At 41.9% G+C, this 27,473-nt stretch overlaps 1 protein-coding gene across 1 annotated transcript in view; it reads left to right on the forward strand.

Annotated features, from left to right (window-relative positions):
* The window catches only part of LOC134026609 (dynein axonemal heavy chain 6-like), a 46,014-nt gene that overhangs the window by 680 nt on the left and 17,861 nt on the right, over nt 1–27,473 (forward strand). The window contains exons 4-43 of the mRNA XM_062469504.1: nt 732–863; nt 1,082–1,246; nt 1,657–1,816; nt 3,007–3,179; nt 3,286–3,633; nt 3,792–4,133; nt 7,111–7,166; nt 8,717–9,069; nt 9,250–9,440; nt 9,647–9,892; nt 10,157–10,278; nt 10,510–10,681; nt 10,779–10,883; nt 11,216–11,334; nt 11,469–11,543; nt 11,654–11,741; nt 11,850–12,106; nt 12,359–12,590; nt 12,728–12,781; nt 13,063–13,208; nt 13,394–13,462; nt 13,564–13,750; nt 13,963–14,039; nt 14,193–14,355; nt 14,452–14,541; nt 14,630–14,761; nt 15,353–15,510; nt 15,970–16,174; nt 21,304–21,550; nt 21,699–21,807; nt 22,110–22,333; nt 22,735–22,851; nt 23,053–23,193; nt 23,278–23,410; nt 23,535–23,663; nt 23,755–24,001; nt 24,306–24,446; nt 24,640–24,807; nt 26,915–27,085; nt 27,203–27,370. Coding sequence (XP_062325488.1) covers nt 732–863; nt 1,082–1,246; nt 1,657–1,816; nt 3,007–3,179; nt 3,286–3,633; nt 3,792–4,133; nt 7,111–7,166; nt 8,717–9,069; nt 9,250–9,440; nt 9,647–9,892; nt 10,157–10,278; nt 10,510–10,681; nt 10,779–10,883; nt 11,216–11,334; nt 11,469–11,543; nt 11,654–11,741; nt 11,850–12,106; nt 12,359–12,590; nt 12,728–12,781; nt 13,063–13,208; nt 13,394–13,462; nt 13,564–13,750; nt 13,963–14,039; nt 14,193–14,355; nt 14,452–14,541; nt 14,630–14,761; nt 15,353–15,510; nt 15,970–16,174; nt 21,304–21,550; nt 21,699–21,807; nt 22,110–22,333; nt 22,735–22,851; nt 23,053–23,193; nt 23,278–23,410; nt 23,535–23,663; nt 23,755–24,001; nt 24,306–24,446; nt 24,640–24,807; nt 26,915–27,085; nt 27,203–27,370 — 6,612 coding nt within the window. The remainder of the gene's footprint in view (nt 1–731; nt 864–1,081; nt 1,247–1,656; nt 1,817–3,006; nt 3,180–3,285; nt 3,634–3,791; nt 4,134–7,110; nt 7,167–8,716; nt 9,070–9,249; nt 9,441–9,646; nt 9,893–10,156; nt 10,279–10,509; nt 10,682–10,778; nt 10,884–11,215; nt 11,335–11,468; nt 11,544–11,653; nt 11,742–11,849; nt 12,107–12,358; nt 12,591–12,727; nt 12,782–13,062; nt 13,209–13,393; nt 13,463–13,563; nt 13,751–13,962; nt 14,040–14,192; nt 14,356–14,451; nt 14,542–14,629; nt 14,762–15,352; nt 15,511–15,969; nt 16,175–21,303; nt 21,551–21,698; nt 21,808–22,109; nt 22,334–22,734; nt 22,852–23,052; nt 23,194–23,277; nt 23,411–23,534; nt 23,664–23,754; nt 24,002–24,305; nt 24,447–24,639; nt 24,808–26,914; nt 27,086–27,202; nt 27,371–27,473) is intronic.

Consider the following 27,473-nt stretch of genomic DNA (forward strand, 5'->3'; position numbering starts at 1 on the left):
AAGATAAATAAATATGTAAAATGATGTTACCTTATACACATTCTTATATTTTCTCTTATTGGCTTTACTTTTGAGGTCTCTGTCCTGGAGGATAGGAGTAATGAAATCATACCAGTGATGGATTGGCTGTCTGAGAGGAAATTGTTCAATAAGATATTCAAGTTACCGTTCTTTAAAAAATTCAGGTTTGTGTGGTTGAGCATTTATTTCATTACAGTTAAACTTAGTCATAGTATACTGTTTAAATAATACAATTAAGCTCATTGTCTTGTTTCTGCAGGATTTGGAAAGCTTTTACCATCTGGAAGGTCACTGTGTGCCATTCAAAGTTTACAAAATCAAAGTGAGTGTTTTATGTTTCCTCGACATTATATTTTATTTCTAGCTAGGTAAAGTTGATCTTGTTTAGGAATAGTGTTATCTGAGCTTCTTGTGTACTAATATTTTGTTGTACATCTTAGTTGCATACAAATTATTCAAAGGTTTAAAATTGACCTTTGCCCTAGGGATGTGCTGTGTAAAGATCTGTTCATTGTTGACGAGGTCTTCTTGAGATGCCTAGTTGAAATCAAGAGTCTCTTTGAGATGGCTAAAGAAAATACAAGACACAAGGATCCAGGAAGTTCCATTGTTCTAACCAAGGTAGATTACTGAAAACAAACTGCTATGTTAATATTATGCCATCAATTGAAATCCATCTCTCAATACCTTTTTGTTGTTGTTCCTGATAGTTAGATAGATCAGTCACATATTCCTTGCCGGAGTTCTGTGAGGTGCAGACGCAGCAGTGTGCTGTCGCATTGAAACAGCTGCATTGTCTTCATGACCGAGTCGCCAGTTTGATTCTGTCAGCTTGCATGAAGGTAGGTGGTCCTACACTAAATTGTTATGACATGGTACTTTTGTCTCCTGTTTAAGTGTCCTGACACCTCTCTCTCTATCTTTCTCTCTCTCTCTCTCTCTCCGTCTCTCTCTCTCTCTGTCTCTCTCCGTCTCCCTCTCACTCATTCCCGTCTCAGATGGTCCACTGGTAGGTTTATAACAGGTTTTTGTTTTGATTCTTCCACCGTTCCTTTTGTAGGCAGCAGAAAAGCAGGGTGCAGAGCGACTGTTTCTCCCCTTGGCCTCGGCTTCAGCTAGAAGGCCGCTGTATTGCGAGGTGGGCGAGTGGAGAAGCCTCCTGAGGCGCTTTGGGCGTCTCCTCAACCTGGTGGACAGGATGTTCGAAGAGCTGCTCTGTCACTTAGTGAAAACGGCCGCTTGTCTCTTGCTGTCATTTCTGCAAGCGTCTTACAGCGGCGGTGGGGAGTGTCAGAAGGGACATGAGACAAAGTAAAAATGAATATTTTAAGGAAAAATTCGAATTAGTAAGTAAGCAATACATTTGAGGAAAGATGGTATCTAATGTGGAAATGTGTGTATTCAATGCAGAGACAATGTCCTTAAACCAAGTTCAACTCTCAAAGACCAAACACTGTCAGTCAAGACGGTATGTCAGCTTGTAATTATTCTGCTGTATTGTCAGCCTGCACGCATGCACACACACACACACGCGCGTACACACACACACAAAAGCATTACTTTAATTAACCTATATAGTATTTCAGACATACTTGTCTTTGAATGCCTTGTATTACTTTTTAATTCCTACACTAGATAGAACCTGATATCAAGAAGAAGGACATGGCAAAGACAGAGATCAAGGCTGTGTTTATAGTGAACGTCCTGCTCTCAGTAATGGTACCTGAGTGTAAAGAACTCACAGAAACTGTGTCATCCTCACCTACCACAAGGCAGAGTCCAGAAACCACTGAAGGTACAGTACATCACACTACCTGTGCCTTGTAAATCACAATTCTCAAATATTTAGTCAGTTTCACTGGCAAAAATGTTTGACAAGCTCAAATCCCACATTGCTTTTTGCACTTTATGATGATATGAGTAGAATGTCTTTCTCTTTTCAGATACAGAGGACAGTAAACAGGCTATACATGAGGAGAATATGGCTCCACGGCGGTAGTTACAATTGCATACTGTGTCCTGTACTTGTTTTCCTCCTCAAAATAGATTAAAATGTGCTTGCTGGTTTCTTTCCCCTAGGTCATCAAGCAAGAGTGCCAAATTGTGCATTCACCCCAGCCCTGATGACTTTGAACAGCAAATTCAAATGGTGTTACAGACATTCGAGCAAGTAATTGGTAAGTGCTAGATGTTGTGCTGTAGTTGAAGATGCAGAGATACAGTTCCCAGATATGGGATGACTCCTGCTTGGTCTACATCGGTGGTTCTCAGCCTGTTTCAGTCAGGCCCACCTTTGAAAACAGAAAAACTTTTAAGGTCCCTCCTACTTCTACACTTGCATTCTCTTCCTATAGCAATGTAGTTCTGTTCTAAACTCCCTCAAGCCTGTCATAAAATAGGGTTCACGCTCCACAGTGTGAGAACCACGGGTCTAAAGGGACCGTAAGTGTTCAGGTTCCTGGATGCAAGATTTACATTTACATTTATTCATTTAGCAGATGCTTTTATTCAAAGCGACTTCCAAGAGAGAGCTTTACAAAAGTGCATAGGTCAATGATCATAAACAATGAGATAGTCCCAAAAACATTGTGGGTAGCCAAAACATGAAGCATACATTGTGAAAAGCAAATAAGTGCCAATGGGAAGAAACATAAGAGCATGTAGTTAAACAAGTTACAATTAAACAACATGAACCTCAAAAGTGCAAGAGTATACCTGTAGGAAAGCAAGCAACAATAATATAATTCACAGCAAGTACAATAAGTTCAATCAGTTACAACTAACCAACAAGAGCAACAAGTCCCTCAACAAGAATCATTGTTTTCCTGGAGGAAACTAACATCAGGTCCAGCAAATCATTCCAAAGTACCGTTGTACTCCCGGAACAAGTGCGTCTTTAGCCTTTTGGGTTAGTGATTTGATCCTCACTTACACCCACATGTAACATTCTATGACATTATCTTCTTCTCTATCACTGTCACTTAGCCAATCAAACATCTTTCAACCAAGATCCGAGACTCCTCGCTTTGCGCTCGTGTCCTGTTTTTGATCGTAAACTCTCCGTGGATGACAACCTCGACAAGGAGAGCGCTCAGAATGTCAGACCATGGCCTGAGCTGGAGCTACTGCTGGGAACCGATGGGACATACCAATCTGACGTAAACGCTGACCTCATGGCGGGGCCATTTCCACGTTATCTGAGGGAGATATTTTGCCTTCTCTTCATTGTGGTAATTCGTCTTCTGTGATCTTTACTGCTGAAAGCTGTCCAGAATTCTCAGGATGGTCCAGAAAGGAGTGGATGGAGTGGAGAAGCACTGCCAGAAGACTGAGAAGTTCTGCGGGATGGTGGACGCAGCCATGTTGACGGACATCAACGCCTTCTTAGCTGGGGAGAAGTGGTCTAGCCAGGACATCAGAGCTCTCCTGGCCATGCACACAGAGAATGTCCGCCTCATGGAGAACATGGAGACGGAAACGAGAGTCAACATGATGCTGGTCAGCTGCAAACAGTACCAGAGAAACTGTCTCCTCTATCCCGAGGCCCTCCTCACCTCCATACATCACACCCTACCTGCTGTAGCCAAGAGGAAGAACCTGGAGCTGATGGAGGTGTGTTTCATTTCTATCTCTGTGGTTGTTCAGCAGCACTTGGCTTGTAGTGAACGTTCCCGCATTCCCAGTAAATTTGTGGGTGTTAACGTTGTGTTGTGGTTTTGACGATACAATTTCTCCCCCACCTATCTCTCCCACCGCCTCAACTGGGTCAGGTGATCAGAGGAGTTGTGAAGAAGCTGGACAAGGACCTTGTGACTGTGGAGGAGTTTGTTGAACATCTAACTATTCTCAGTCGGATATGTGTTCAAATGCCGTCCCTAGTGAGACAATATCAGTTTCTGATTCAGCTCTATTGCATCTTTAAAGAATATAAAATTTCCATCTCCCCTGAGGAGCTTGCCTTGTACCAACACCTTGTCCCCAGCTTCCAGCATCTAAAATCTGCTGTCATGATATGTGAAACCAAGAGGGATGACAACGTTTTTAAATTCAGTGCTGATGTAAGCAAACAGCTGAATCAGCTTCGATATGATCTTGTTCTGGTAAAAAAGAAGGTGGGTTTTCGCTGATCTTAATGGTTTTTGTCCGTTTTTTTTTTTTTAACTGAGTGTCAGTTGGGGCTGCAACTACGATTATTTTAATAATCTGTAAAAAAAAACTATTGTTCTCTCTCATATTTATTATTATTATTTTCAAAATGTTCGTCTTGGTCCCGATTGCGTTGATTGTATAGGGATTTGCGTTCCGTTGCACGGTTTAGGCTGAAATTACGTTTTTGAAAGTTCGGTGTCATGGAGCCGACCAGCTAAATACTTATTTAACTCCTAGATTCAGACCTAGCCCCATTAAATTGTAGAGCTAGCTAACTAGGCTACTACACTTCTGTTATGTGGGAATTGCAGCAGCTAAATTGTACCCTCTAGTTTAGTGTGAAATGCTCCCACACCTTGGATGACTTGGGTCGTACTGATTTCTCTGCCTCCGCCATGTGTTTTAGAACATGGGTCTCTCCGATAGTCTGTCCTCTACCTCCGCTCCTTTTTGTTTTTGCTTTGCTCTGTCCGCGCTCAACTCAAAAAAAGATTTTATAGTCAAACATCTCAGCGAGGTGAAGTTAGTTTCATATTCGACAATCGAAATTCGTCTCACATTCGGAATACGCTACTTTGCAGCGTCGCGTTAGGGACCGGGTAAAAACTACCCATACAATTAAGAAAAATTGTGACTTTTATAATATTTTTATGAATATAAAACCTCAAACGAACAGCAGAGTATTCCAACAATGTCTGGCCTACTTCAACACCCTTTACATTTTCAATAAAGGTTTTAACAACATTCAAATCAATCGCTAATTTCTGAAAATAACATGAGATCTTCACTAATCTCAATAACTTTTTCAGACTTGTGTCAAAAAATCTCAAATATACACCAGATTATTCTAATAATGTCTGAGCTACTTCCACACCCTTTACTTTTTCAATAAAGTAAAAAAAAAAGATAGATAATCGCTAATCTCTGAAAATAGCACGAAATCCTCACTAATCTCAATATCCTTTTCAGATTTGTGTCAAAAAATCTCAAATATACACCAGATTATTCTAATAATGTCTGACCTACTTCCACAGTCTTTATATTTTCAATAATCTTTTTAAAATAATGATAGAAAATCATTAAATTACACTAATCTCAATAATTTTTTCAGACTTGTGTCAAAAAATATCAAATATACACCAGATTATTCTAATAATGTCTGACCTACTTCCACACCCTTTACATTTTCAATAAAGGTTTTAACAACATTCAAATAAATCGCTAATCTCTGAAAATAACATGAAATCTTCACTAATATCAATAACTTTTTCAGATTTGTGTCAAAAAATCTCAAATATACACAATATTATTCTAATAATGTCTGACCTACTTCCACACCCTTTACTTTGTCAATAAAGTTAATAAATAATGATAGAAAATCGCTAATCTCTGAAAATAGCACGAAATCCTCACTAATCTCAATAACTTTTTCAAACTTGTGTCAAAAAATCTAAAATATACACCTGATTATTCTAATAATGTCTGACCTACTTCCACAGTCTTTATATTTTCAATAAAGCTTTTTTTTAAATGATATAAAATCGCTAATCTCCGAAAATAGCATGAAATCCTCACTAATCTCAATAACTTTTTTCAAACTTGTGTCAAAAAATCTCAAATATACACCAGATTATTCTAATAATGTCTGGTATACTTCCACACCCTTTACATTTTCAATAATCTTTTTAAAATAATGATAGAAAATCGCTAATCTCTGAAAAAAGCATTAAATCTTCACTAATCTCAATAACCTTTTCAGATTTAAGTAAAAAAATATCAAATATATACCAGATTATTTTAATAATGTCTGGCCTACTTCCACACCCTTTACATTTTCAATAAACTTTTTAACAACATTCAAATCAATCGCTAATCTCTGAAAATAGCATGAAATCTTCACTAATCTCAATAACTTTTTCAGACTTGTGTTAAAAAATCTCAAATATACACAAGATTATTCTAATAATGTCTGACCTACTTCCACACCCTTTACATTTTCAATAAAGTTTTAAAAATAATGATAGAAAATTGCTAATCTCTGAAAATAGCATGAAATCCTCATTAATCTCAATAACTTTTTCAAACTTGTCACACAGCTGCAGGTCAACCAGGAGCTAGTCTGTGGTTTGATTGTGACAGTATAACCAACGGGTATTTGCACCAATATGCTTTCCACCAAATGCATCAGAGGACAGCCAGGGAGATGGACAGGAAGGGACCAGGAACTCTGTGTGGTCCGTCATAGGAGACCAAAGTCCACTTGGGGACTAGGTCCAAAATTATCACACCAGCAACCAGGCCGATGTTGACAGCTCAACCCACCCACACCACAGGAGAGGTTAGATGGGCAACAGAGAGAAGAAAGTATAATTAGAGAATGCAAAGCGACAAATAACAGTTACAATAACAGTATGGGTGAGGCCCCCACCAGTCAAGTGTGATTTAGTGCAGTAGTTAAGCCAACTAAAGAGTTTTTGATGTAGCCCTAAACGGCAAGACAGCACCAGCCACCCTAGATTAGAAAATGAAGTATGTTTCAGGGAAGATAAACTGTATACATGATTGCTCAGTAACCTGATGCATTTGTTGGAGTTGGAGGAGGCGGGAGGCGACCCTGGTGGACGAGAGGGTCGCCTCCCTACGCCTATGGGTTTTGGGGGGGAAAATTCGGACTGTTGTCTGTGCATTTGGACCGAACAGAAGATCGGAGTATTTTGCCTTTTTAGGGCCCCGGTGGGGGACTCCATAGTGCTGCTGTGAGACTTCAACGAGTACGTGGAAAATGACAGGGACACCCGGAGAGGCATGATTGGGAGGAAAGGCCTCCCTGATCTGAACCCGAATGGGTGTTTGTTGTTGTATTTCTGTGCTAGTCATGGATTATCTATTATAAACACCATGGTCGAACATAAGGATGCTCATAAGTGTGTGTGGTACCAGAGCACCCTAGGTCGAAGGTTGATGATTGATATTGTAATCATGTCGTCGGATCTGAGGTATGTTTTGGAGTTTTCAACTTATCACCATGTTGTGGTGAGTTGGGACGGGGTGGGGGAAGACTCTGGACAGACCTGGTAAACCCAAGCGAGTAGTGCGGGTGAGATGGGACCGTTTGGAGGAGGCCCCTGTTCACGAGATATTCAACTCACACCTCCAACGAAAACGTTATTAAGATTAGTGAGGATCTCATGCTATTTTCAGAGATTAGCAATTTTCTATCTTTATTTTTAAAACTTTATTGAAAATGTAAATGGTGTGGAAGTAGGTCAGACATTATTAGAATAATCTGGTATATATTCGAGATTTTTTGACACAAGTTTGAAAAGGTTATTGAGATTAGTGAGGATTTCATGCTATTTTCAGAGATTAGCGATTTTCTATCATTTTTTAAAACCTTTATTGAAAATGTAAAGGGTGTGGAAGTAGGCCAGATATTATTAGAATAATATGGTATATATTTGAGATTTTTTGACACAAGTCTGAAAAAGTTATTGAGATTAGTGAAGATTTAATGCTTTTTTTCAGAGATTAGCGATTATCTATCATTTTTTTAAACTTTATTGAAAAAGTAAAGGGTGTGGAAGTAGGCCAGACATTATTAGAAAAATATGGTGTATATTTGAGATTTGTTGACACAAGTTTGAAAAAGATATTGAGATTAGCAAGGATTTTATGCTATTTTCAGAGATTAGTGATTTTCTATCATTTAAAAAAAAGTCTTATTGAAAAAGTAAAGGGTGTGGAAGTAGGCCAGACATTATTAGAATAATATGGTGTGTATTTGAGATTTTTTGAAACAAGTTTGAAAAAGATATTGAGATTAGCGTGGATTTCATGCTATTTTCATAGATTAGTGATTAATTGGAATTTTATTTAAAAAGTTATTGGAAAAGTAAAGGGTGTTGAAGTAGGTCAGACATTATTAGAATAATCTGGTGTATATTTGAGATTTATTGACACAAGTTTGAAAAAGATATTGAGATTAGTGAAGATTTCATGCTATTTTCAGAGATTAGCGATTTTCTATCATTCTTTTAAAAACATTATTGAAAAAGTAAAGGCTGTGGAAGTATACCAGACATTGTTGGAATACTCTACTGTTTGTTTGAGGTTTTATAGTCATAATATCATTATAAAAGTCATAATTTTTCAAAATTGTATGGGTAATTTTCACCCGGTCCCTAACTCGACGCTGCAAAGTAGCGTCTTCTGAATGTGAGACGAATGTCAAATGTCGAATATGAAACTAACTTCACCTCGGTAAACATCTCCGCAACTTATTGAGTGGCGTAATAGTCGCGGGACACAACGAATCGATAATGAAATTCGTTGCCAACTCTTAATAATGTTATCGATTCGTTGTTGCAGCCCTAGTGTCAGTACATATAAATGTAATTTTGAATTCCCATATGGCAGATATCTCCCTCACAAATCTCAAGCTTTTATCTTTCTCTCTCACTTTTTTGAATCTCCCCCTCCTCTCTCTCTCTCCCTCTCTCTCTCCCTCTATCTCTCAGGTTAACAATCCCATCCTCCTTTGCTCTAGCACACCTGCAAAAGTGGCAAAAAACATCCTCCAAACCCTGTCGGGTGAGGCCATGTTCTTCTCCAACAAAGCTCACAGCTACACCAGCTATGGGGAGCTCCTGAGCAACTCTTACTCATCGAAGGCTGTGATGCGCATGAAGCAGCCAAGGGGCCACCACACCGCTGCGTTGGAGGCTGAGCTCTCGGAAGTGGACTGTGCCCTCAGCCTGCTCCAGCTGCTGTGGGACATGCAGGACGAATGGGACAGGCAGCACTTCCTGTGGAGGACCACCACCTTCGAGCTACTCAACGTGGACGAACTGCAGAGTGACGTCAGCCGGTTTGTGCAGAGCATTTACATGCTTGAGAAAGGTCTGTAGATCTGTCTGTAGTTTGGGTTTAGAGTTCCAATTTGTTATGTATGGCTATAGTTATTTTGTTAATCAATACATTAATTGTTTTTGTGTATCCGTGAAACTAGAGGTTTGACTGAATAATATCCTCAAAATGAATCAGAATCCATTCAACAGACTACTTGTTCTCTTTCCTCAGGTTTACCTGAAAATGATATAGTTCCCACCCTGAAACTGAAGGTTATGGACTTCAAGCTTTGCCTTCCCGTCATTGTAGCACTGAGAAATCCTTACCTTTGTCCAAGACACTGGGCAGATATTCAGAGCAATATCGGGCGGTGTTTCATTAAAGAGGAAAACTTCACTCTTGGGAACCTGCTGGATTTAAAAGTAGAGTACATTTATTTTGAAGTATAGTATTAGTATTAGTATTCACCTTCATGTTCTTCATGTTAGTGTTATGGGCACAAATATTTGTTTCTTGATAACCTTTTTTGTTACGTACAGTACTGTTTGACCTGAAAAACCATTTAGGTGGATGTTGGTCTTGTGGGTGACTTTAACTATTAGGACTATACTCCTCACTTGATACACAGATTCTTCAGTTCAGTGGTTTCATCGGAGACATCTCCATCACCGCCACGAACGAGGCCACGCTGGAAGGGATTCTGCACCGAGTCGTTGAGTTGTGGAGGGGCACGGACTTCCGACTGGTCACCCACCAGCTAGACACGTCCACGGTCAAGATCATTGCCTCCGCTGATGAGGTGATGGCCCAGTTGGAAGAGAGTCAGACCACCATTATGAGCGTCAAGGCCTCCCCCTATGCAGGGCCCATCAAGGTACCTCAGGGGTTTAGGGATTAGACTTTACAGCTGCGTTGCGTTGTTTTTGGTGTGCTTGTGGTCTCACAGTTATTCAAAATAAGGGCAGTTGTAAAAAGGGAAAATGGATGAAGAGTGTGCACATGTTGGTGTGTGTCTGTGTGTATCTGTGGGTGTCTGTGTGTTTGTGTCTGTCACTGTGTGTATTTGAGTGTGTATTTATGGGGGTCTGTGTGTTTGTGTGTGTGTGTGTGCGTGTAATGATTTAGTTTACTCCTGCAGCAACTGATTGAGGAGTGGGAGCGTAAACTGAACCAGTTCTCCCACACCCTGCAAGAGTGGGTCACCTGCCAGAAGAAATGGTTGTATCTGGAGCCCATCTTCTCAGCTGGGGGAATTCAGAAGTGAGTTGACTAGATTCTTACCACGGTTTGATTCACTGCTGTGGTTTATTTGTGTGGAACTGATTTGTACAGAACTGCTGTAACGCTGCAATTTCTTCTAGGGGACAAATTAAGTATCTTGTCTGTCTGTCCATTCGTCTATCTCTATATGTATCTTTCTTTGTATCTCTCTATCTCTAGACATATCTGTCTGAGACTATGCCAGGGTTTATGAGCATCTCTCCTCAACAGGCAGCTTCCGTCAGAGGCCAGGGTGTTCTTCCAGGTGGATAAGTCCTGGAGGGAGATGATGCAGAGGACCGAGGACAGGCCCAATGCTCTGCGTGCTGCCACTGCCCCCGGGGTGCTGGAAGTGCTGCAGACCAGCAACGTGCATCTGGAGAGGATACACAAGTGCCTGGAGGTGAACACATCCGTGCCGCGTCCTCATTGGTCATCCTCAGTTGTATGCCTTCTTCCTGGAGATTGCTTCTTAAATTTCAATACGTTTGTTTCCACAGGATTACCTTGAATCCAAAAGAATGGTTTTCCCCAGATTCTACTTTCTGAGCAACGAGGAGTTGCTTGATGTTCTCTCCCAGAGCAAAAACCCAGACGCCATCCAGGTTAACCTCTCAGTTTAACCCCCACTATCCAGGTTAACCTCAGTTAAACCCCCACTATCCAGATTAACCTCAGTTTAACCCCCACTATCCAGGTTAACCTCAGTTAAACCCCCACTATCCAGCTTAACCTCAGTTAAACCCCCACTATCCAGGTTAACCTCAGTTAAACCCACACTATCCAGGTTAACCTCAGTTAAACCCACACTATCCAGGTTAACATCAGTTAAACCCCCACTATCCAGGTTAACCTCAGTTAAACCCCCACTATCCAAGTTAACCTCTCAGTTAAAACCCCCACCGTTAATTGAATCCATTCTTTCATTTCATTACAGCCTCACCTGGCAAAATGTTTCAGCAACATACACCATCTGGACATCCAAGAACAAGCTTCAGTTCACAGTGTAGTTGTATCAGTCCAGTCAGCAGAGGGTGAAATTGTGGCCATGCCAAAGCAAGTAGTAAATAATCATAACAATATATCGTATTAATGTTACCGACGTAGGTAAAATTAGCCCCCTAAGTAATTATTTTTAATTTGTTCCCTGAAACCCAATGTAAAAATAATAGTTTTATTAAACCTATTAGAAATGTCCATATACGTGGGCCCGTGGAACAGTGGATGGGTTACGTGGAAACAGCGGTGTACAACACTGTGAAGAGGTCAGTGGCCTACCTGAGGATTTCCATAGTGTTTGTGAACATTCACAAGGTTGTTTTTTATATCGAGGCTGTAACTGTTTGACTGTTCCTGTTCTTTGAAAACCTTTCAGGCACTTAAAGATGGGGGTTACTGACTGGAACGCAAAGGACTTTAAGAAGTGGGTGCTCTCGCACCCTGGCCAGGTCATCCTCACAGTCGTAAGTAACTCAAAAGTGAATCTCGGAAAGTTTGAACTATACAAAGTCTAAAAACCCAAAGTCGTCTCATACCGGGTCCTGACTGCCCCATATCTGGCCCGTCCACAGACCCAGATCATGTTCACCAAGGACTGTGTGGCCTGCTTCGGCAGTGGGGACAACGTGCAGGAGAGGCTGGTAAAGGTGGTGGCACAGCCTCTGGGCCAGAGTGTGGAGGAGCTGGCCGACCTGGTGTCCCAGCCCCTGCCCTTCCACCAGCAGGTCACGGTGGAGGCCCTGCTCACCACCCTGGTCCACTGCAGGGACATCCTCAGCCATCTCATCCAGCTCAGGATCAGCAGCTCCCAGGACTTTGAGTGGTCAAGGTCAATCCCTTCCTGGTCCAGAGTGTGTCATTTTCATGTTCTTTCCTGTCTTTTTGTGTCTCTTCCTGTCCCTTCCTCTCCATTCATTTTTGATAATATGGTTGCTGTGTCAACGTGCTTGTATTTCCCTAAGTTTGTTTCCTGTGCGCTATTTTTATACAAAGTTGGTCATGTATAGGGCTTAGCAAATCTTAATTGATTTTAATTGATGAGATTTTATGTGGTTTGCCTACTTTAGCTGTTCTGTTACAGGCAATTACACTATGACTGGCATGACAGCACCTCTGTGTGTTACGTGATTCATGCCAAGGCCTCCTTCATCTATGGGTATGAGTACCTGGGCTGCTCTCCACGGCTGGTCATCACCCCGCTCACTGACCGCTGCTGGCTCACCCTGACCGGGGCCATCAGCCTGCATCTGGGGGGTGCTCCAGCCGGGCCCTCTGGGACTGGCAAAACAGAGACGGTGAAAGACCTGGCCAAGGTAGGACCTGGGAGCAGCATCAGTTAGGGTCAGGGTCAGGGTTAGACTGGTCACTGGGCTCTCATTACGAGTAATCTCTCATTTCAACTCTCCAGTCAGGGTTTACATGGTTCTAAATAATTATTCTGTGCTTTCAGGCTCTGGGGAAGTTCTGTCTGGTGATGAACTGCTTCGATAGTCTGGATCATAAGGTAACCATGACTACCATTTTAAGGTAACCAGAACGCAACATTATGTTGCTATGCTTAAGTACGCCATCTCATCCTCCTCCCCAGATATGCTAGTCCATAAAGGGTTGACTTTTCTCACCATAAGTATTATATAATGAGCATTTAAAATCCATGGATTAAAACAAATTGTGCAGCACAAAAAAAATCAGACAATCATGCTCCGCAACACAATTCACTGGTAAAAAGAATTCTTGCTTAAGAGCACAAAACTGAATGATACCGGTTTGCGTCTTGACTTGCAGATGATGGGAAAGCTGTTGTCCGGCATGGTGCAATCAGGCTGCTGGTGTTGCTTTGACGAGTTCAACTTCATCAACGTGGAGGTGCTGTCGGTGATCGCTGCCCAGCTGCAGGCCATCCAGGCTGCCAAGCACAGTCACAGTTTGCGGTGTGTATGTTATTTGGTGTTGCAAGGAATTGTTTGTGAATGCGCCAATTTAATTCTGCATTAGTTGACCACCGAGTCATAACACATCAATATAACCCACCCATTACACATATACACACTCAAAGGCACACACTCATGCCTTTTCATTTTGAACGAAGACTTTCACTCTGCCATGCAACCACTAGGTTTGTTTTCGAGGGAAGAGATATCCGTTTGAATGAGTCATGCGGATTCTTTATCACCATGAATCCGGGGTAAGGTTCTACACGTGTATCCAATCTTTCTCCAATCTTTAAAACATAAAGCCCTCACAGCCACAGACCACAGTATTCATCCAACATATCTTCTCTTACAGCTGTGTGGGTCGTGTTGATCTACCAGACAATCTCAAATCCCTCTTTCGGCCCGTCGCGATGATGGTGCCTGACTTTGATCTCATCGCCGAAATCATTCTGTTTTCCGGAGGATTCCAGTCAGCCAAATCCCTTTCCAGGAAAATTGTGAATCTGTACAGGCTGGCCAGCAAGCAGCTGTCTCAGCAGGTACTCACCTGAACTGTTCTGTGTGTTGGAGTGGAAGAAAGTCTAGCTCAGTGGTAGAGTTTTAGAGGTTTTAGTTTAGAGGTTGCAGGTTCAAGTCCCTCTGTAGCTATGGATAAAACGGTGTGCTAAATAAATACATTGTTACATAATAGAATTTTTTATTATTATTTTTTCAGTATGCCTTGTTTGCATGTCATCTGTTTCTATACTAGGATCATTACGATTTTGGAATGAGAGCAATTAAGTCAGTTTTAGTTCTCGCTGTTCAGAGGAGGAGACAAGCAGCCATGTTGTAAGTAAATCATTGCAATTTCACCTTGTTACCAGGTAAAATAATCTTAAATAATCAATAAATGATTAATGTATTGACAAACATTTTGTTAAAAAGGTCTGTCTAACCCTGTGTGTGTCTGTGTGTCTGTGTCTGTGTGTGATTCCACAGGCAGGTTATGCAGTCGGAAGAAGAAAGTCACATCCTTATCCGGACGTTACAAGATTCTAATTTACCTAAGCTCATATCTGAGGATGTTCCTCTGTTCCAAAGCATCATGGACGACCTCTTTCCTGGAATCATTTATCCCAAAACGGTTTATCCTTGTCTAGAGGTACGTGTCAAATTCACATCAGATCATTGGTGTGATGATGATGTCATAAGGGTATTTTATGCTAAGGTTGTTTTTCTGCTGATATCTCTTTCCCAGATGGCAATCGCTAGGGCGACAGAAATGCTGGGATTCGTGGAGTGGCCAAACCAGGCAGAGAAAATCACACAGCTGTACAGTCAGATTTTGGTCAGAATTTGATTAAAAGTAGTTATTTCCCTCTCCGTTGAATGACAGTCTGTTTGCAGCATGTAAACAGACTGTGTTTGTGTGTCAGGCCAGAGGAGGGGTGATGTTGGTGGGCCCTACAGGAGGAGGGAAGACCACAGCTAGACTCATCCTGCAGCATGCTCTTCTCCTTCTGCCAGCGCCATCTGAACCTCAGAGGAGGAACAACCTTTTCATGCAGGTGCACCACACTCCCTACCTCTTCGAGATACACATGACTAATATACTGTGAGTATATTTGCATAAACTGAATACCGTATTTTTCGGAAAACAAGCCGCATTTTCTATAAACCGCACCCCACCGGAATGGGAGATAGCGATGCTAGCTAACGTTGGTTTGCTAGCTGTATAACATTTCACTGGGTCTTGCAGCTGTTTGATTTACTGAAATTATTATGAAATGTTATGTTCTACTAGCCATTTGCCTACTTTAGCAAGTCCTTTTTTTTAAGTACTTTTCCAAGCCCTGATAGTGTAACTGACATGACACAGTAAATAATTCCTCTTTCAATAGGCCCCTGCTCCAGTGTTGAGCATTCAATTAGCTGCACGATCGGTAGAGATCTTGGGACAAAGCCACTTTTTTGTTCTAAAACCGGGCTATACGCCGCTTCGAAATCTAAGCCGTGCAACCACAAGAAAACTGTAAAATCGGGGTACAAGCAGTGATTTTATTTCCGAAAAATATGGTACAATCAATTGTAATGGAAAGACAAAGCAGACACATACCTTGATTGATGTAAAAGTGATCAACTGTATTCGAAACACTTAGATGCCTCAAAACACCCGGGTTCACGTGGAGAGCTTCACCATTAACCCCAAGTGTGTCAGCTTGGGAGAGCTATATGGCCAGGTGGACCCCAGCACCATGGAGTGGTCAGATGGCCTGGTGGCGTCTGCTGTGAGGGCCTACGCCAAGGAGCTGTTCCAGCAAGAGAGCAGGACCTCCATCAACTCCTGCTTCTCTTCTGTAAGACAGGATTCAATGTGATTTATAGAACATGTTGTTTATTAATGTATAAATGTGTGATGTATTCTTATAATCAACTCAATTTCAGATATTCATTACTAAAAGTAATCAATTAGTAATAAACTACAAATATGATATAGATATTTATGTAGAGTGTTATTTCGAATTTGTTGTTTGTTAGGTTGTGTACGGTAATGTGTTCCAGTAAGAAGCTTCTCATCCCATTTTAAATTGCCTTCTGTTTCAGGGTGTTATGAATGGCTCCGCTTATTCCTCCGCCACAAGCCAGCCTGACAGCCAGCCACCCTGCCCAGGTACAGTGAGCTTTGAGGCAGGCCACCTCTGACACCCTTCCAGACACGTCACCACCACCCGAGTGACGTCTTTCTCCTCTGCTCTTCAGACAATGCCGCGGTCAGCCACTGGCGTTGGGTAGTCATGGACGGGCCGGTGGACGTTCTGTGGGTGGAGAACTTGAACATGGTTTTGGATGACAACCGAACCTTGTGTCTGGTGAATGGGGAGAGAATCTGTTTGCCCGCAGGAATCCGATTCCTCTTCGAAGTGGACACCCTCTGCCAAGCAAGCCCTGCCACGATCAGCCGCTGTGCCATGGTCTACATGGTATGAGATACTGGAACACACACCAGAAATTGTCCTCATTGGGTGTGCTCAAGCCTTCGGCGAGAGCACAACCTTTGTTCTCTCACATATATATTATTATTATTATTTTTTTTTTTCTTTTTGCCCCCCTAAAACTCAGTCAATATTTGGCCTACATAGACAACGTAGGTGTCAAAAGTTTCGTCTTGGTAGCGATTGAGTTGCTTGTATTGGAATTTACGTTCCGTTGCATGGTTTGGGCTTAAGTTAAGTTTTTGTGGCGAAAAGTGAAGCTAACGGTGGCTAATTTGCTAGCCACAGTCACTGACGTTACTAACGTCACGAAAACACGCGTGACTACCTTTGGCAGAACATTCGTTTCGCATCTGTTAACTTGGGGGATAGCTAGGCTAACTATAGCTTTACTGCAAGGCAGCTGCAGAAACGCCACAAGCAAAGAGGCCAGGGTGATAACTATTTACTCATTTTACTTTGTGATATGACACACAATTGTGATGTGTAATGTACAGTATAAGCTGATATTATTAAGGAAGTACATCTACATTCGGAAACAGTAGTCTACTATTTCACTGAAGTATTAGCATCATGACATTAGCCTGTGTTGCCCGGGCAACACATACTACAGTGGTCTATGATGTAGCGTTATCTGTTTTCAATCGTTAAAATAAACATTCCTCACATATACATTTTCGTTGTAGGATTTATTATGACATTAGATTACAAGTAAACGATTTGTGAGTGAAATTATAATTACCTGTGGTTTCAATCCAGTGTATCACTGCAACGCTGTAGCCTACGCGAGACACTACAAAAACATCTACACAGCTGTAGGAAGTCAAACGGCGACAGAACATGTTCGGCACTCCCCTTACTTAAATCAAAAGTCTATCTAACTACTAACCTGAACTTCATTGCCACAGCCTAAACTTTGTCAATCTGTTCATGAAAATAATTAATTTCAGCCTAAACCGTACAACGGAACGTTAAATCCAATTCAACCAACGCAATCGCTACCGAGACGAACACAGCAGTAGTCTAGTACTGTACCGTAGTAGTACAATTTACCGGGGCAGCTTCTCCACACAGGGCTATATCGCATTTTGCGTTGTTACTGACAATGATCGCTACCAGTGAGCTTTTTATGAATGAGCGATTTTCCATTAAATAAATGTCAAGCTTATTTACGTTTTTGGGGGCATATTTTCAGTTAGCAGATGGTACTGTTTGAATCGCGATTCCATCTTCTACTGCCGGTAACGTCGTAGAATAATCTTCAAAGGGGGTTCTTTATTAATGAATGAATGCAATATGAGTAGGCTAAATGCCTAAAAATATCACGAGAAGGGAAAACTTAAAAGGACGTTTAAGTCATAGAGATTAGGTCAATTTTTACACCGCCAAATTTATTCGTTTTGATTCAGCTATGAGGCTGCCTCTTGCAGGGGAAATGAGAAGACATCATATTTAATTCTACACTTCACTCGTATTTTCAGTTGTAAATGAGCAGCACAAAAAAAATGCTTTTAAATCTATGTAATCTTTATAAATAATAAGTATGCATTTTAATATAAAATATACAGATATATCAGTTGTAAAAATGTCATTCAAAAACGGACCCCTGTGCAACCGAAGCAAGCAAGCACACCCTACAATTTCCCCAGAAATTGTACCCTCTCTAGTTAGTGTCTGTTATATATCTGGGCATTTTGTTCGTGGGACAAGTAAACATATAAATGATATAACTAACTAAAACAAATGCTCACAAAGTTTGGAACTAGGGGTGGGAATCTTTTGGTAGCTCGCGATTCGATTCAAATCGATTCTTGGGAGCACACGATTTTTAATCGAAAGAACTTTTTATATATATATATATAGAAAATCAAATAAATGTTTTACCAGTAGCTATGTAGCGTAATCATTTATTTTTGCATTTGTGTGGTGGCACACCGTATCCTATAGGATTCCGGTTCCAAGTTAATATGCAATATTTATCCATGTGTGTCTTTCGTTTTTATCAAGGATAGCCTACCTAATGTGTTTAATTTCATCCAATGTATTTTTTACTTTTTATTTCACATAATAGGCTAAGCGTTATTCCGCCAAGTTTAAGAGCCTACGTCTAAAGACACAGCTCTTAGCAGGCATCTCTGGCACTGGACTTCAGTGGATCTCACCTGGGGAGGCAGAGTGTCAGCCCCCCGCCAGCTCTCCACTGGTGTCCCACAGGGCTCTGTTCTTGGACCCCTCCTCTTCTCCCTGTACACCACCTGACTTGAACCAATCTCCGCCTCGATGACCAAGCACCACCTCCAGCTGAACCTCGCCAAAACAGAACTTCTCATCATCCCGGCCAAACCCTCCATCTCCCACGATCTCTCAATCACCCTGGGATCTGCGATGATGACCCCTTCATCCTATGCCAAGAACCTCGGGGTTACCATGGATGACAAGCTCTCCCTCACAGCCCACATTGCTGCATTCTCCTGGTCGTGTAGATTCACCCTCTACAACATCCGGAAGATCAGGAGATACCTGTCTGAGCATTCCACCCAGCTGCTAGTCCAAGCACTTGTCCTCTCCAAGTTTGACTACTGCACCTCTCCAGAGGATTCAGAACGCAGCAGCCCGCCTGGTCTTCAATCTACCCAGACGCTCCCATGTTACCCCGCTCCTCATCTCCCTCCACTGGCTTCCCATCACGGCCCGTATCAGATTCAAGACCCTCCTCCAGCCTTACACCCCCATCCGCCACCTACGGTCTTCTTCTGACAACCGTCTGGTGGTCCCACTTCTCAAGAGCGCCCGGTCCCAACCCAAGCTTTTCTCCTGTCTGGCCCCCCAATGGTGGAATCACCTCCCCACCTCCATCAGAGACACTGACTGTCTCCCCACCTTCAAGAAAAGGCTAAAGACGCACTTGTTCCAGGAGTACAACGGTACTGAGGAATGACTTGCTGGACCTGATGTTAGTTTCCTCCAGGAACACAATGACTCTTATTGAGGGACTTGTTGCTCTTGTTGGTTAGTTGTAGCTGATTTAACTTCTTGTACTCGCTGTGAACTATATTATTGTTGCTTGCTTTCCTACAGGTACACTCTTGCACTTCTTAAAGGTCCCATGACATGAAAACGTCACCTTAAGAGGTTATTTAACATTAATATGAGTTCCTCTAGTCTGCTTTTGGTCCCCCAGTGGCTAGAAATTTTGATAGGTGTAAACCAGGGTATTCTTCTCCGCCTTTGAGAAAATGAAAGCTCAAATGCTCGGTTTTGAAAATCCTCTCCTTGTGACGTCACAAGGAGGAAGGTTACCTCCCCTTTCTCTGGCCCGCCCATGAGAATCTGAGCTACGACCATGCCAGTGCGATATCGTTTTGTCCTCGAGAGACATCATGGCTTGCAAACGAACAAAGCATAACAGTTGCTCAGTGTTTGGATGTACAAATGCAAACAAAAGTATTTTTACAGTTCCTTCATCCGAGCCTCTGAAGAACCAGTGTCTTAATTTAATTTTCTCTGGAAATGCGGCGACACAACCTCCCAAAGTTTTGTATGTCTGCGCCAAACATTTCAGCCATGACTGTTTCCTCAACTTGGGCCAATACAAAGCTGGCCTTGCTGACCGTCTAAAATTAAATTCTGGATCAGTACTCTCCTTGGTCCGGCTACAAACCTCGGATAAGTGAGTCAACTAACGCTCATTTTGTTGCTTTACTGTATATGGTTACCTATCTTGCTACCCTTCATCATGTCAGAATGTCACCTTCAGAATGTGGCTGTAAAATGAGCTCTGCAGCTAACAGCTCAGTTACTGTCGCTAATGTAAAGGTAGATAGCATCAAGTATGTGTGTTAATACACACACTGTAACGCGAGTGTTGTACACTTCTTTGTTATTTGGATAACCGTTCTGCTGTTGGTGTTATGGCGCGCGCAATATCCGCCTTTCCCCTCATTGAAATGACTATGAGTGTGCACCTCTGCAAACCAGGGGGATCAGATGAGAATGGGCAAATTCAAAGCATCTTACAGCAACGGGGCTACGTTGCTGTAAGATGCAACGTAGCCCCGTTAGCATTTAAAGCAACAGACACAGTAATTCTGCACCAAGGCTGAATTTTGGGAAAGAGACTTCAGATACAGTATTAGGGGACCACTAAGGCGTATATAAAAGCATCCAAAAACAACAGCATGTCATGTGACCTTTAAGGTTCATGTTTAATTGTAACTTGTTTAACTACATGCTCTTATGGTTCTTCTCTTTGGCACCTATTTGTTTTTTCACAATGTATGCTTCATGTTTTGGCTACCCGCAATGTTTGGGGCTATCTCGTTGTTATAATCAGTGACCTATGCACTTTTGTAAATCTCTCTCCTGGAAGTCGCTTTGGATAAAAGCATCTGCTAAATGAATAAATGTTAAATATTTCAGTCAACACATTAAGTGGAACCGAAATTTACGTTCTAATCCGGTCCGAATCCTACAGGTTGCATAGTGGAACCGGGTTTCGGTACCCAACCCTAGTGGTAAGCGTTGTTAGATTCAGCCATTTTGTATTGCATTTCTTATTACATTTCACCCTATATAAAGACATGCATTCTACACATCTGTAACACATTTCAAGTCGATTGGGTCTGTGGTTCATGAGGAGAATGGTTTTGAAGGTTGTACCAAATTTGGACAGTACAGCAAAATCTATCATGGCGGACCTTATGGGTCCTTGAGGCTTTTTTGTTCCCCATGAGAAATAAGACATGTATACCAATTTTCAGGCATTTTGGAGAAATGGGGCGCAGGGGAAATCACGTAGACTTTGGGCGTGGCTTATAGCGCCACCTATGGGCGTATGTGGACCAATAGCGGTCAGTGTAGTGAGTGACCTGTTGTTATATTGGGCCAAATTTGAAAAAATTGGGTCGAGTACTTTTTGAGATATTGAGCCATTTCATGGAGAAGAGGGGAAAATAATAATAAGAATACTAACAAAAACAGGGTTTTTGTTACTAATTATGTACATGTATGTAGAATGGAACCCAAACCTTTGTGTGCACTCAGTCTGATGGAAACAAGCACCACTTGTTTCTGAGAGAGATTCTAAAGGCTTTATGAATGGCTTATCTGTTGTCAAGGACCCCGTGGATCTGGGTTGGAAGCCGTACGTCGTTCGCTGGCTGTCCCAGCTGCCCAGGCAGGTCAGCAGGGAGGCAAGGGCCTACCTCCTGAGGCTCTTCAACCACAGCGTGACGCAGGGCCTGCTCTTCATCAAGAAGCACCAGAAAAAGCTCAGTCTCTCCCTCCCTGAGATCTCTATAGTTATGACCCTGTGTAGCATTCTGGGAGGTTTCATCAACTTTATGCAGACTAATGGAGGACTTGGTAGGAGAAAACTCCAAAAGCATTATACATACAAGGACTAGGCATGTGTGCTATGGTTACCTAGTGACTTCTATGAGTTTTCGGTTTTGTTTGTCTGTCCATATCCATGAACACAACTAAACAACTACAATATCTGTACATTTTGTAGGTTTTTCTGGGCAAACCCTTGATTCTGAGTCTGAAGAAGAAATTGGGAAGAGTTCAGAGAACCAAAATGACTTCTCTTCAGAAAGCGTTGATGATTTGAGAACATGGAGGTAAATTCTCTGTCTGACCTCTCTAGTTCACATAACATTTCTACGTTCACATGTAATCATTTAGCACTGCTCACGACCCCATGCCCTGCATGCTTTAGATTCAAATGGGTTATTATCGGGCTTCTACTAAGCTTGATAACGAACCATTCATTCGAACCAAATGTGTTGGAAGAGGGTAGTGTAGGGGGTCGCGAGGACCAGGATTGAGAAAGGGTGATTTAGCAGAAGCTTTCATCTCAAGCAATTTACAATAGTTCAGGGGTGTCATATGTGAACTCTGCTGTATCTCCTATGGTCCACAGGAAAGAGAAGTGGTTTCTAGAGAAATACCCTGAAAAGCTGACAGTGCTTCTTGGGAAGCTGTTTGTCTTTGCCTATGTCTGGGCAGTTGGAGGAGTTCTGAACCACATCGATGACTTAGATGATTCCTCAGTAACACTTAAAGACAAAAGCGATCCTATTTTAAAGGTTGGAAAGGCCTTTAAAACCCTGATCCAGCAGTTATTTGAGGGAGCAACACCTTGCAGTGAGTAGATCGTATAGGTATCAAATGCTGGAAAAGATTCTCTCTTTATAATAGCCTTTATTATCTCTTGTGTTTTTTTATATATTTTGTATTTTTTATGTTAATATCTCTCTGCGGTATCCTTATATATCGACTTGTTATCTGTTATTTCTCTTGATTGTCTTTATTATCTATGGGTTAAGGATAATATCTCTACGTGTTATCTTTATTGTCTCCCTGATTATCTCTGGATTATCTCTATCATATGTTTTGTATCTCTCTTTGGGTTACCTTTATTATTTCTAATTTTTTAATTTATTATCTCCAATTGTTATCTTCGTTATGTCTTTTGGTTTATCTTTATTATCTCTCTGGGTTATCTATATTATCTCTGCTTCTTTACCCCCTCCATCTTTTCACAGGTGTGACTCTTCCGGCCGGGAATCGGGGAATCTTCAGCTTCTTTGTGGATCTGCAGACGGGGGCTTTTGTCCCCTGGGATGACCTGGTTCCCTCCAATGAGAGTCTGATTCGCAAAGGTCTGTTGTCCTTAACCCTAACTCTTCCACCTGCAACCTGCTTTACTATTGTAAGGTTACAGAGAACCAAGATCTATCTATCTACCTGTTCTGACTGTCTGTTTCCTCCGTCCATTCGTCTGTCCATCAATCAAATACTATCTTTATGAATGATGGTGCTTGCTTCCCCAGGACTAAACATGTCTTCCGGTTCTGAAACAGCAATAAGCAGAGGGACTGGAAAGTCCAAAGTTACAGATGCCAACTGTCAAAAATCTGAACTGATATGCAGTCTTGACACTGTACGCTACTCTTTTATAATGAGCTTACTTTTGCTCAACAAACAACCAGTTCTTCTTACAGGTGACTTTCTCATATGGAAAAATATATGTTGGGCGATTGTTCTGTGGGTTTTGAATTGATTGAAAACACATCATTTACTCTCAGGGGATTCTGGTGTTGGAAAAACAATGATTATCCAAAGTGTTCTCAAACAATTACAAAAGGATGGCAGAGACATGTCCAAGCGTGGGACCATTCTTGGAAAAGTATTTCTACACAACCAAGCCAAGTCAGCTAGGTACACTGTTAGAGGATTATCATCTTATATGATAATATGTAAATGGTATATATTATTATTACTGTGTAACATGCCCTGACGTGTCATGAAGAGAGATTAGTATGTTTAATTTTTTGTCCCACAGCCTTTTGGAAGATGTAACCTTGCTGACAGCTGGTTATGGTGGAGATGTTGAGAAATCCGTCACTGGCGACTCACAAAGTAAGATTCAGAAGAAGATGAGCATCTGTCACCCTCCTAACGAGGAAAAAAGGTCAGTCACATTGTATTTTATTTCATATTTTCTTTATTTGTATTTTTTTAGACTTCTTGTTGGGAGTTTTGAGTAAAATTAAAAATCCAAGCCAGCACCCAGAGTCCTCCAGGATCTTGACAAGAAGTGTTCAATGTACTGCTCGGACCAGCACCACCGGTTTACAAGCTCACCTGCTACAGAACCTTGTCAAGAAAGGGAAGAATAAAGTTTTGCTCTTTGTTGATGACCTGAATATGCCAATGCTAGACAGCTACGGTGCCCAACCTTCTATGGAATTAATTCGACAATTCATTGAGCTCCAAGGACTGTATGATACAAAGACCTTAACCTGGAAGGTACTTTACTCAGCACTTTGATACAGTTTCCTAAGCCGACTTCAATGTTGACATATGCCCCCTCCTCTTTTCCTGCTCTCTCTTTCTCTTCCCCCTCTCCACCCCTTCTCTCTTTTCCCCTCCCACCCCACCCCGCCCAACCCTACCCTGTCCCACTTCCTCCTCTCTCTCCCATTCTCCTCCCCTTCCTCCCTACTCCCTCTCTCTCACCATTTTTCCCTGCCCCCCTCTTGCTTCTCTCTCCCCCCAACCCCTCACTCTTTCACTCACCCCCCTCTCTCCTTCTACCTCTCTCTCCGAGTAGGGCATCCAAAACGTGACTCTGTGCGCCGCGTGTGGCCCTCCAGGATGTGGGCGCCAGGACCTCAGCCCTCGTCTCCTCAGGCACTTCTCCGTGCTGGCACTGCCCCAGCCGTCCACCAGCAGCATGCAGCACATCTTCCAGGTGAGGCTGTTCGCATTGACCTCCTCAGCACTGTCTCATGGCCAGGAATCAAACCACTTGTCCACCATCAGGGCGTTGGCTAGATTTGGATTGTTTGTGTCTGTCTGGCGATCTGGGAGTGCCCTAGAATGTAGGGTAGTGAGGGGTGTAGGTCCGGGGTTTGAGACAGATTTCATATGCTGTTTCCTTCCAGGTTCAGTTGGGCCAATACTTTGGGCTGAGGGACTTTTCCAAAGAGGTGCGTAAATGCAGAGGGTCTTTGGTGTCGGCGTCCATTGCTGTGTACAGCGAGATGTGCCAGCACATGTTGCCCACCCCAGCCAAGTATCACTACATCTTCAACCTCAGAGACGTTGCCAAGGTGGGACTGGGCTATGTAGAGTTATACCTCATCCCTGTCAGTTTGACTGGTGTTTGATGTCAGTAGGTTGGCATGATTGTATAGCACGCACTGTTTATTGTTTATTGTATGTATTTTTCTCATTTTTTATGAGAAAATGGAATGGGAGATTTTTGTTTGTAAATCTGAGTATAAACCGCACTGGAATAAATGCCGCACTTGATACGCGAACAATGGCAGTACAGCATTCCGTTGTGTAACACACTTCGAAAACAAAAGTAAGTCTGTAATGTACCGTATTTCTTCGATTAAACGCCAGCCTCGAATAATTGCCGCCCTCGAATAAACGCCGCACCAAAAATGAACATTGTGTAATAAACGCCCCCCTCGACTAAATGCCGCACCAAAATAATCTGAAAACGGTTATTTAATTGGTTAAATTAAAACATAGTATTTATTACTCCAGTAAATCACAAGTGTATTATAATTCCCTCGAAGCACTGGCAGACACAAGTCAGTCCCCCCAGGATTTCGCAGGCCTTTTTTGTGATGATTGTGGGCTAAAATTCCTGATTTCGCGGGAGCTTTTCCAAAAAGTTTCGAGGAAAGTTGCTGTGTTTTTTAGGTGTTTGTTGCGATGAAATTGCGGGAGCAAGTGAAAGTTGCGATAAAAAGTTGCGAATTTCCCTCTTTGTAATTTTAATTGAGTTATTGCTTGAAAAATAAGTAATTAATAAACAAACATTCATTAAAGAATAAAACCATTGAGAAATGGTCCCCAACATGCCAAACAAAAGATAACAATGACTACAAAAATTTAGCAAAACATGAAACAGATACCTATGGATCAACAAAATTCAAGTATACAAAAAAGTCAGTTCAACTCGAACTCAATACGGAAGTAAGGCGAAAGGGAGAGGACACTTCTCGCTCAGTATTCGTTCCTGCAATTGGCTGTCAATGGTCAATGCTGCTGATTGGCGGCTCACTGGCATGTCCCGCCTCCTGCCAGTGGCATGTACTTCTGATGCCACATGCCAGTTAAAGATTTAACCAGTGTTGGGAAAGTTCACTTTCTACATGAACTAGTTCAGTTCATAGTTCACACATTTTAAAATGAACTGGTTCAGTTCATAGTTCATAATTCAAGATTTTGAACTAAGTTCACAGCTCCAAAAAAAATGAACTAGTTCAGTTATTTTTTTCAATATGTTGCAAGCTATAATTTTTCTAAATTATTTCCACAGCCCATATAGAAGACAGACAGCAATTATTTTGTTAGTTTAACACTGAAACTGTGTCAGATTTCATCTTCATATCCAATTTTTAATCCTTGTAAATGTAAATGTAGCCTACAATATAGCGAGGTAGCTGACTTCACCATTGGCGAATTCGCCTTTCATCAACCCCAAGTTCGCGTGCTACCGATATGTTGCTGCTGGTGAGAGCTTTCTGCACAGGTTTGTGTTTGAAAGCTGGAAGTGTAAGAACGTTTCGGCATGCTGCTTCAGATTTCTACACAATGTAGACACGCGCGGTTAAATTTTATACTAGGCTTTGTGTTTGACCTCCTTGTCTATTATTTGTTTGTCTATGGCCGCACTGCAACTGCAATTCTCTAAATATGTCTTACTAATTAAACGCCGCCCTCGAATAAACGCTGCACCAAAAATGATCATTGTGTAATAAACGCCACAGCGTTTATTCGAAGAAATACGGTATGTTTTCTATTTACCTTAAGATGCGTGAGTTCTAAATATTTCCAACGGCCCCCAAAGCGTAAGTTATTTTTCCGAAACGGTAGCTAGTTAGCTTTAGTTAGCTTCCGGGCTAAGGGTTATAAACGGCGGTTTTATTTCCGAAAAATACGGTAGATGCAGCAAGACACTTTGAAAAAAAAATCTTCTTCTTCTTCTATTTGTTGTTGTTGTTGTTCTTCTTCTTCTATTTCTTCTTTTATATCTACTTCTATTTCTTCTCTTTCTTCTTCTTTTATTTCTTCTTCTTTTATGTCTTCTTCTTTTATGTCTTCTTTTATTTCTTCTATTTTTTCCTCTCTTTCTTCTTCTTTTATTTCTTCTTTTTCTATTTCTTCTTCATCTTGTTCTTCTTCTCCTGTTCTCTGTAGGTGATTCAGGGCCTAATGCAAGCCGATGACTCTGAGCTGATCTCTGAGGAGGCCATGGCCTACCTGTTTGCCCACGAGGCCTCCAGGGTGTTCCAGGACCGGCTGGTGTGCGACCAGGACAGAGAGCTCTTTCACCAGATCCTGTCCAACGAGCTTCAGTTTCATTTCAAGGTACACCACGTGTTTCCTTCGCCTCAACCCTCTATTCCTCTCTGGGGTTGCCATGGTGTTTATAGCCCTCCCACCATCCCTGGAGCCAATCACATCTGGCGTGTTCTCACTGCCAAGGTCTCCTGCTCGCCTGAGGATCTTTTGAGGGAGCCTATCAGGTTTGGAGACTTCCTGGACCCCAATATCCCAGCATGCTCTCGGGTGTACAAGCAAATGCCTGACCTTAAGAAAATCCAGGTGCTTCTAGAAGAGTGCCATCTAAGAAACGGAAGAAAAAACTCCCAGGTACATATGTAAATCTACTGATTCTAAAACAGAGCATCGAGTAGCGAAGCCGAGAAATAGATTTGCATTGGAAATGATAGCCGCCCGATCGTTGGTCATGACC

This window comes from Osmerus eperlanus, chromosome 9 (genome assembly GCF_963692335.1).
Source record: "Osmerus eperlanus chromosome 9, fOsmEpe2.1, whole genome shotgun sequence".
Lineage (NCBI taxonomy): Eukaryota > Metazoa > Chordata > Actinopteri > Osmeriformes > Osmeridae > Osmerus > Osmerus eperlanus.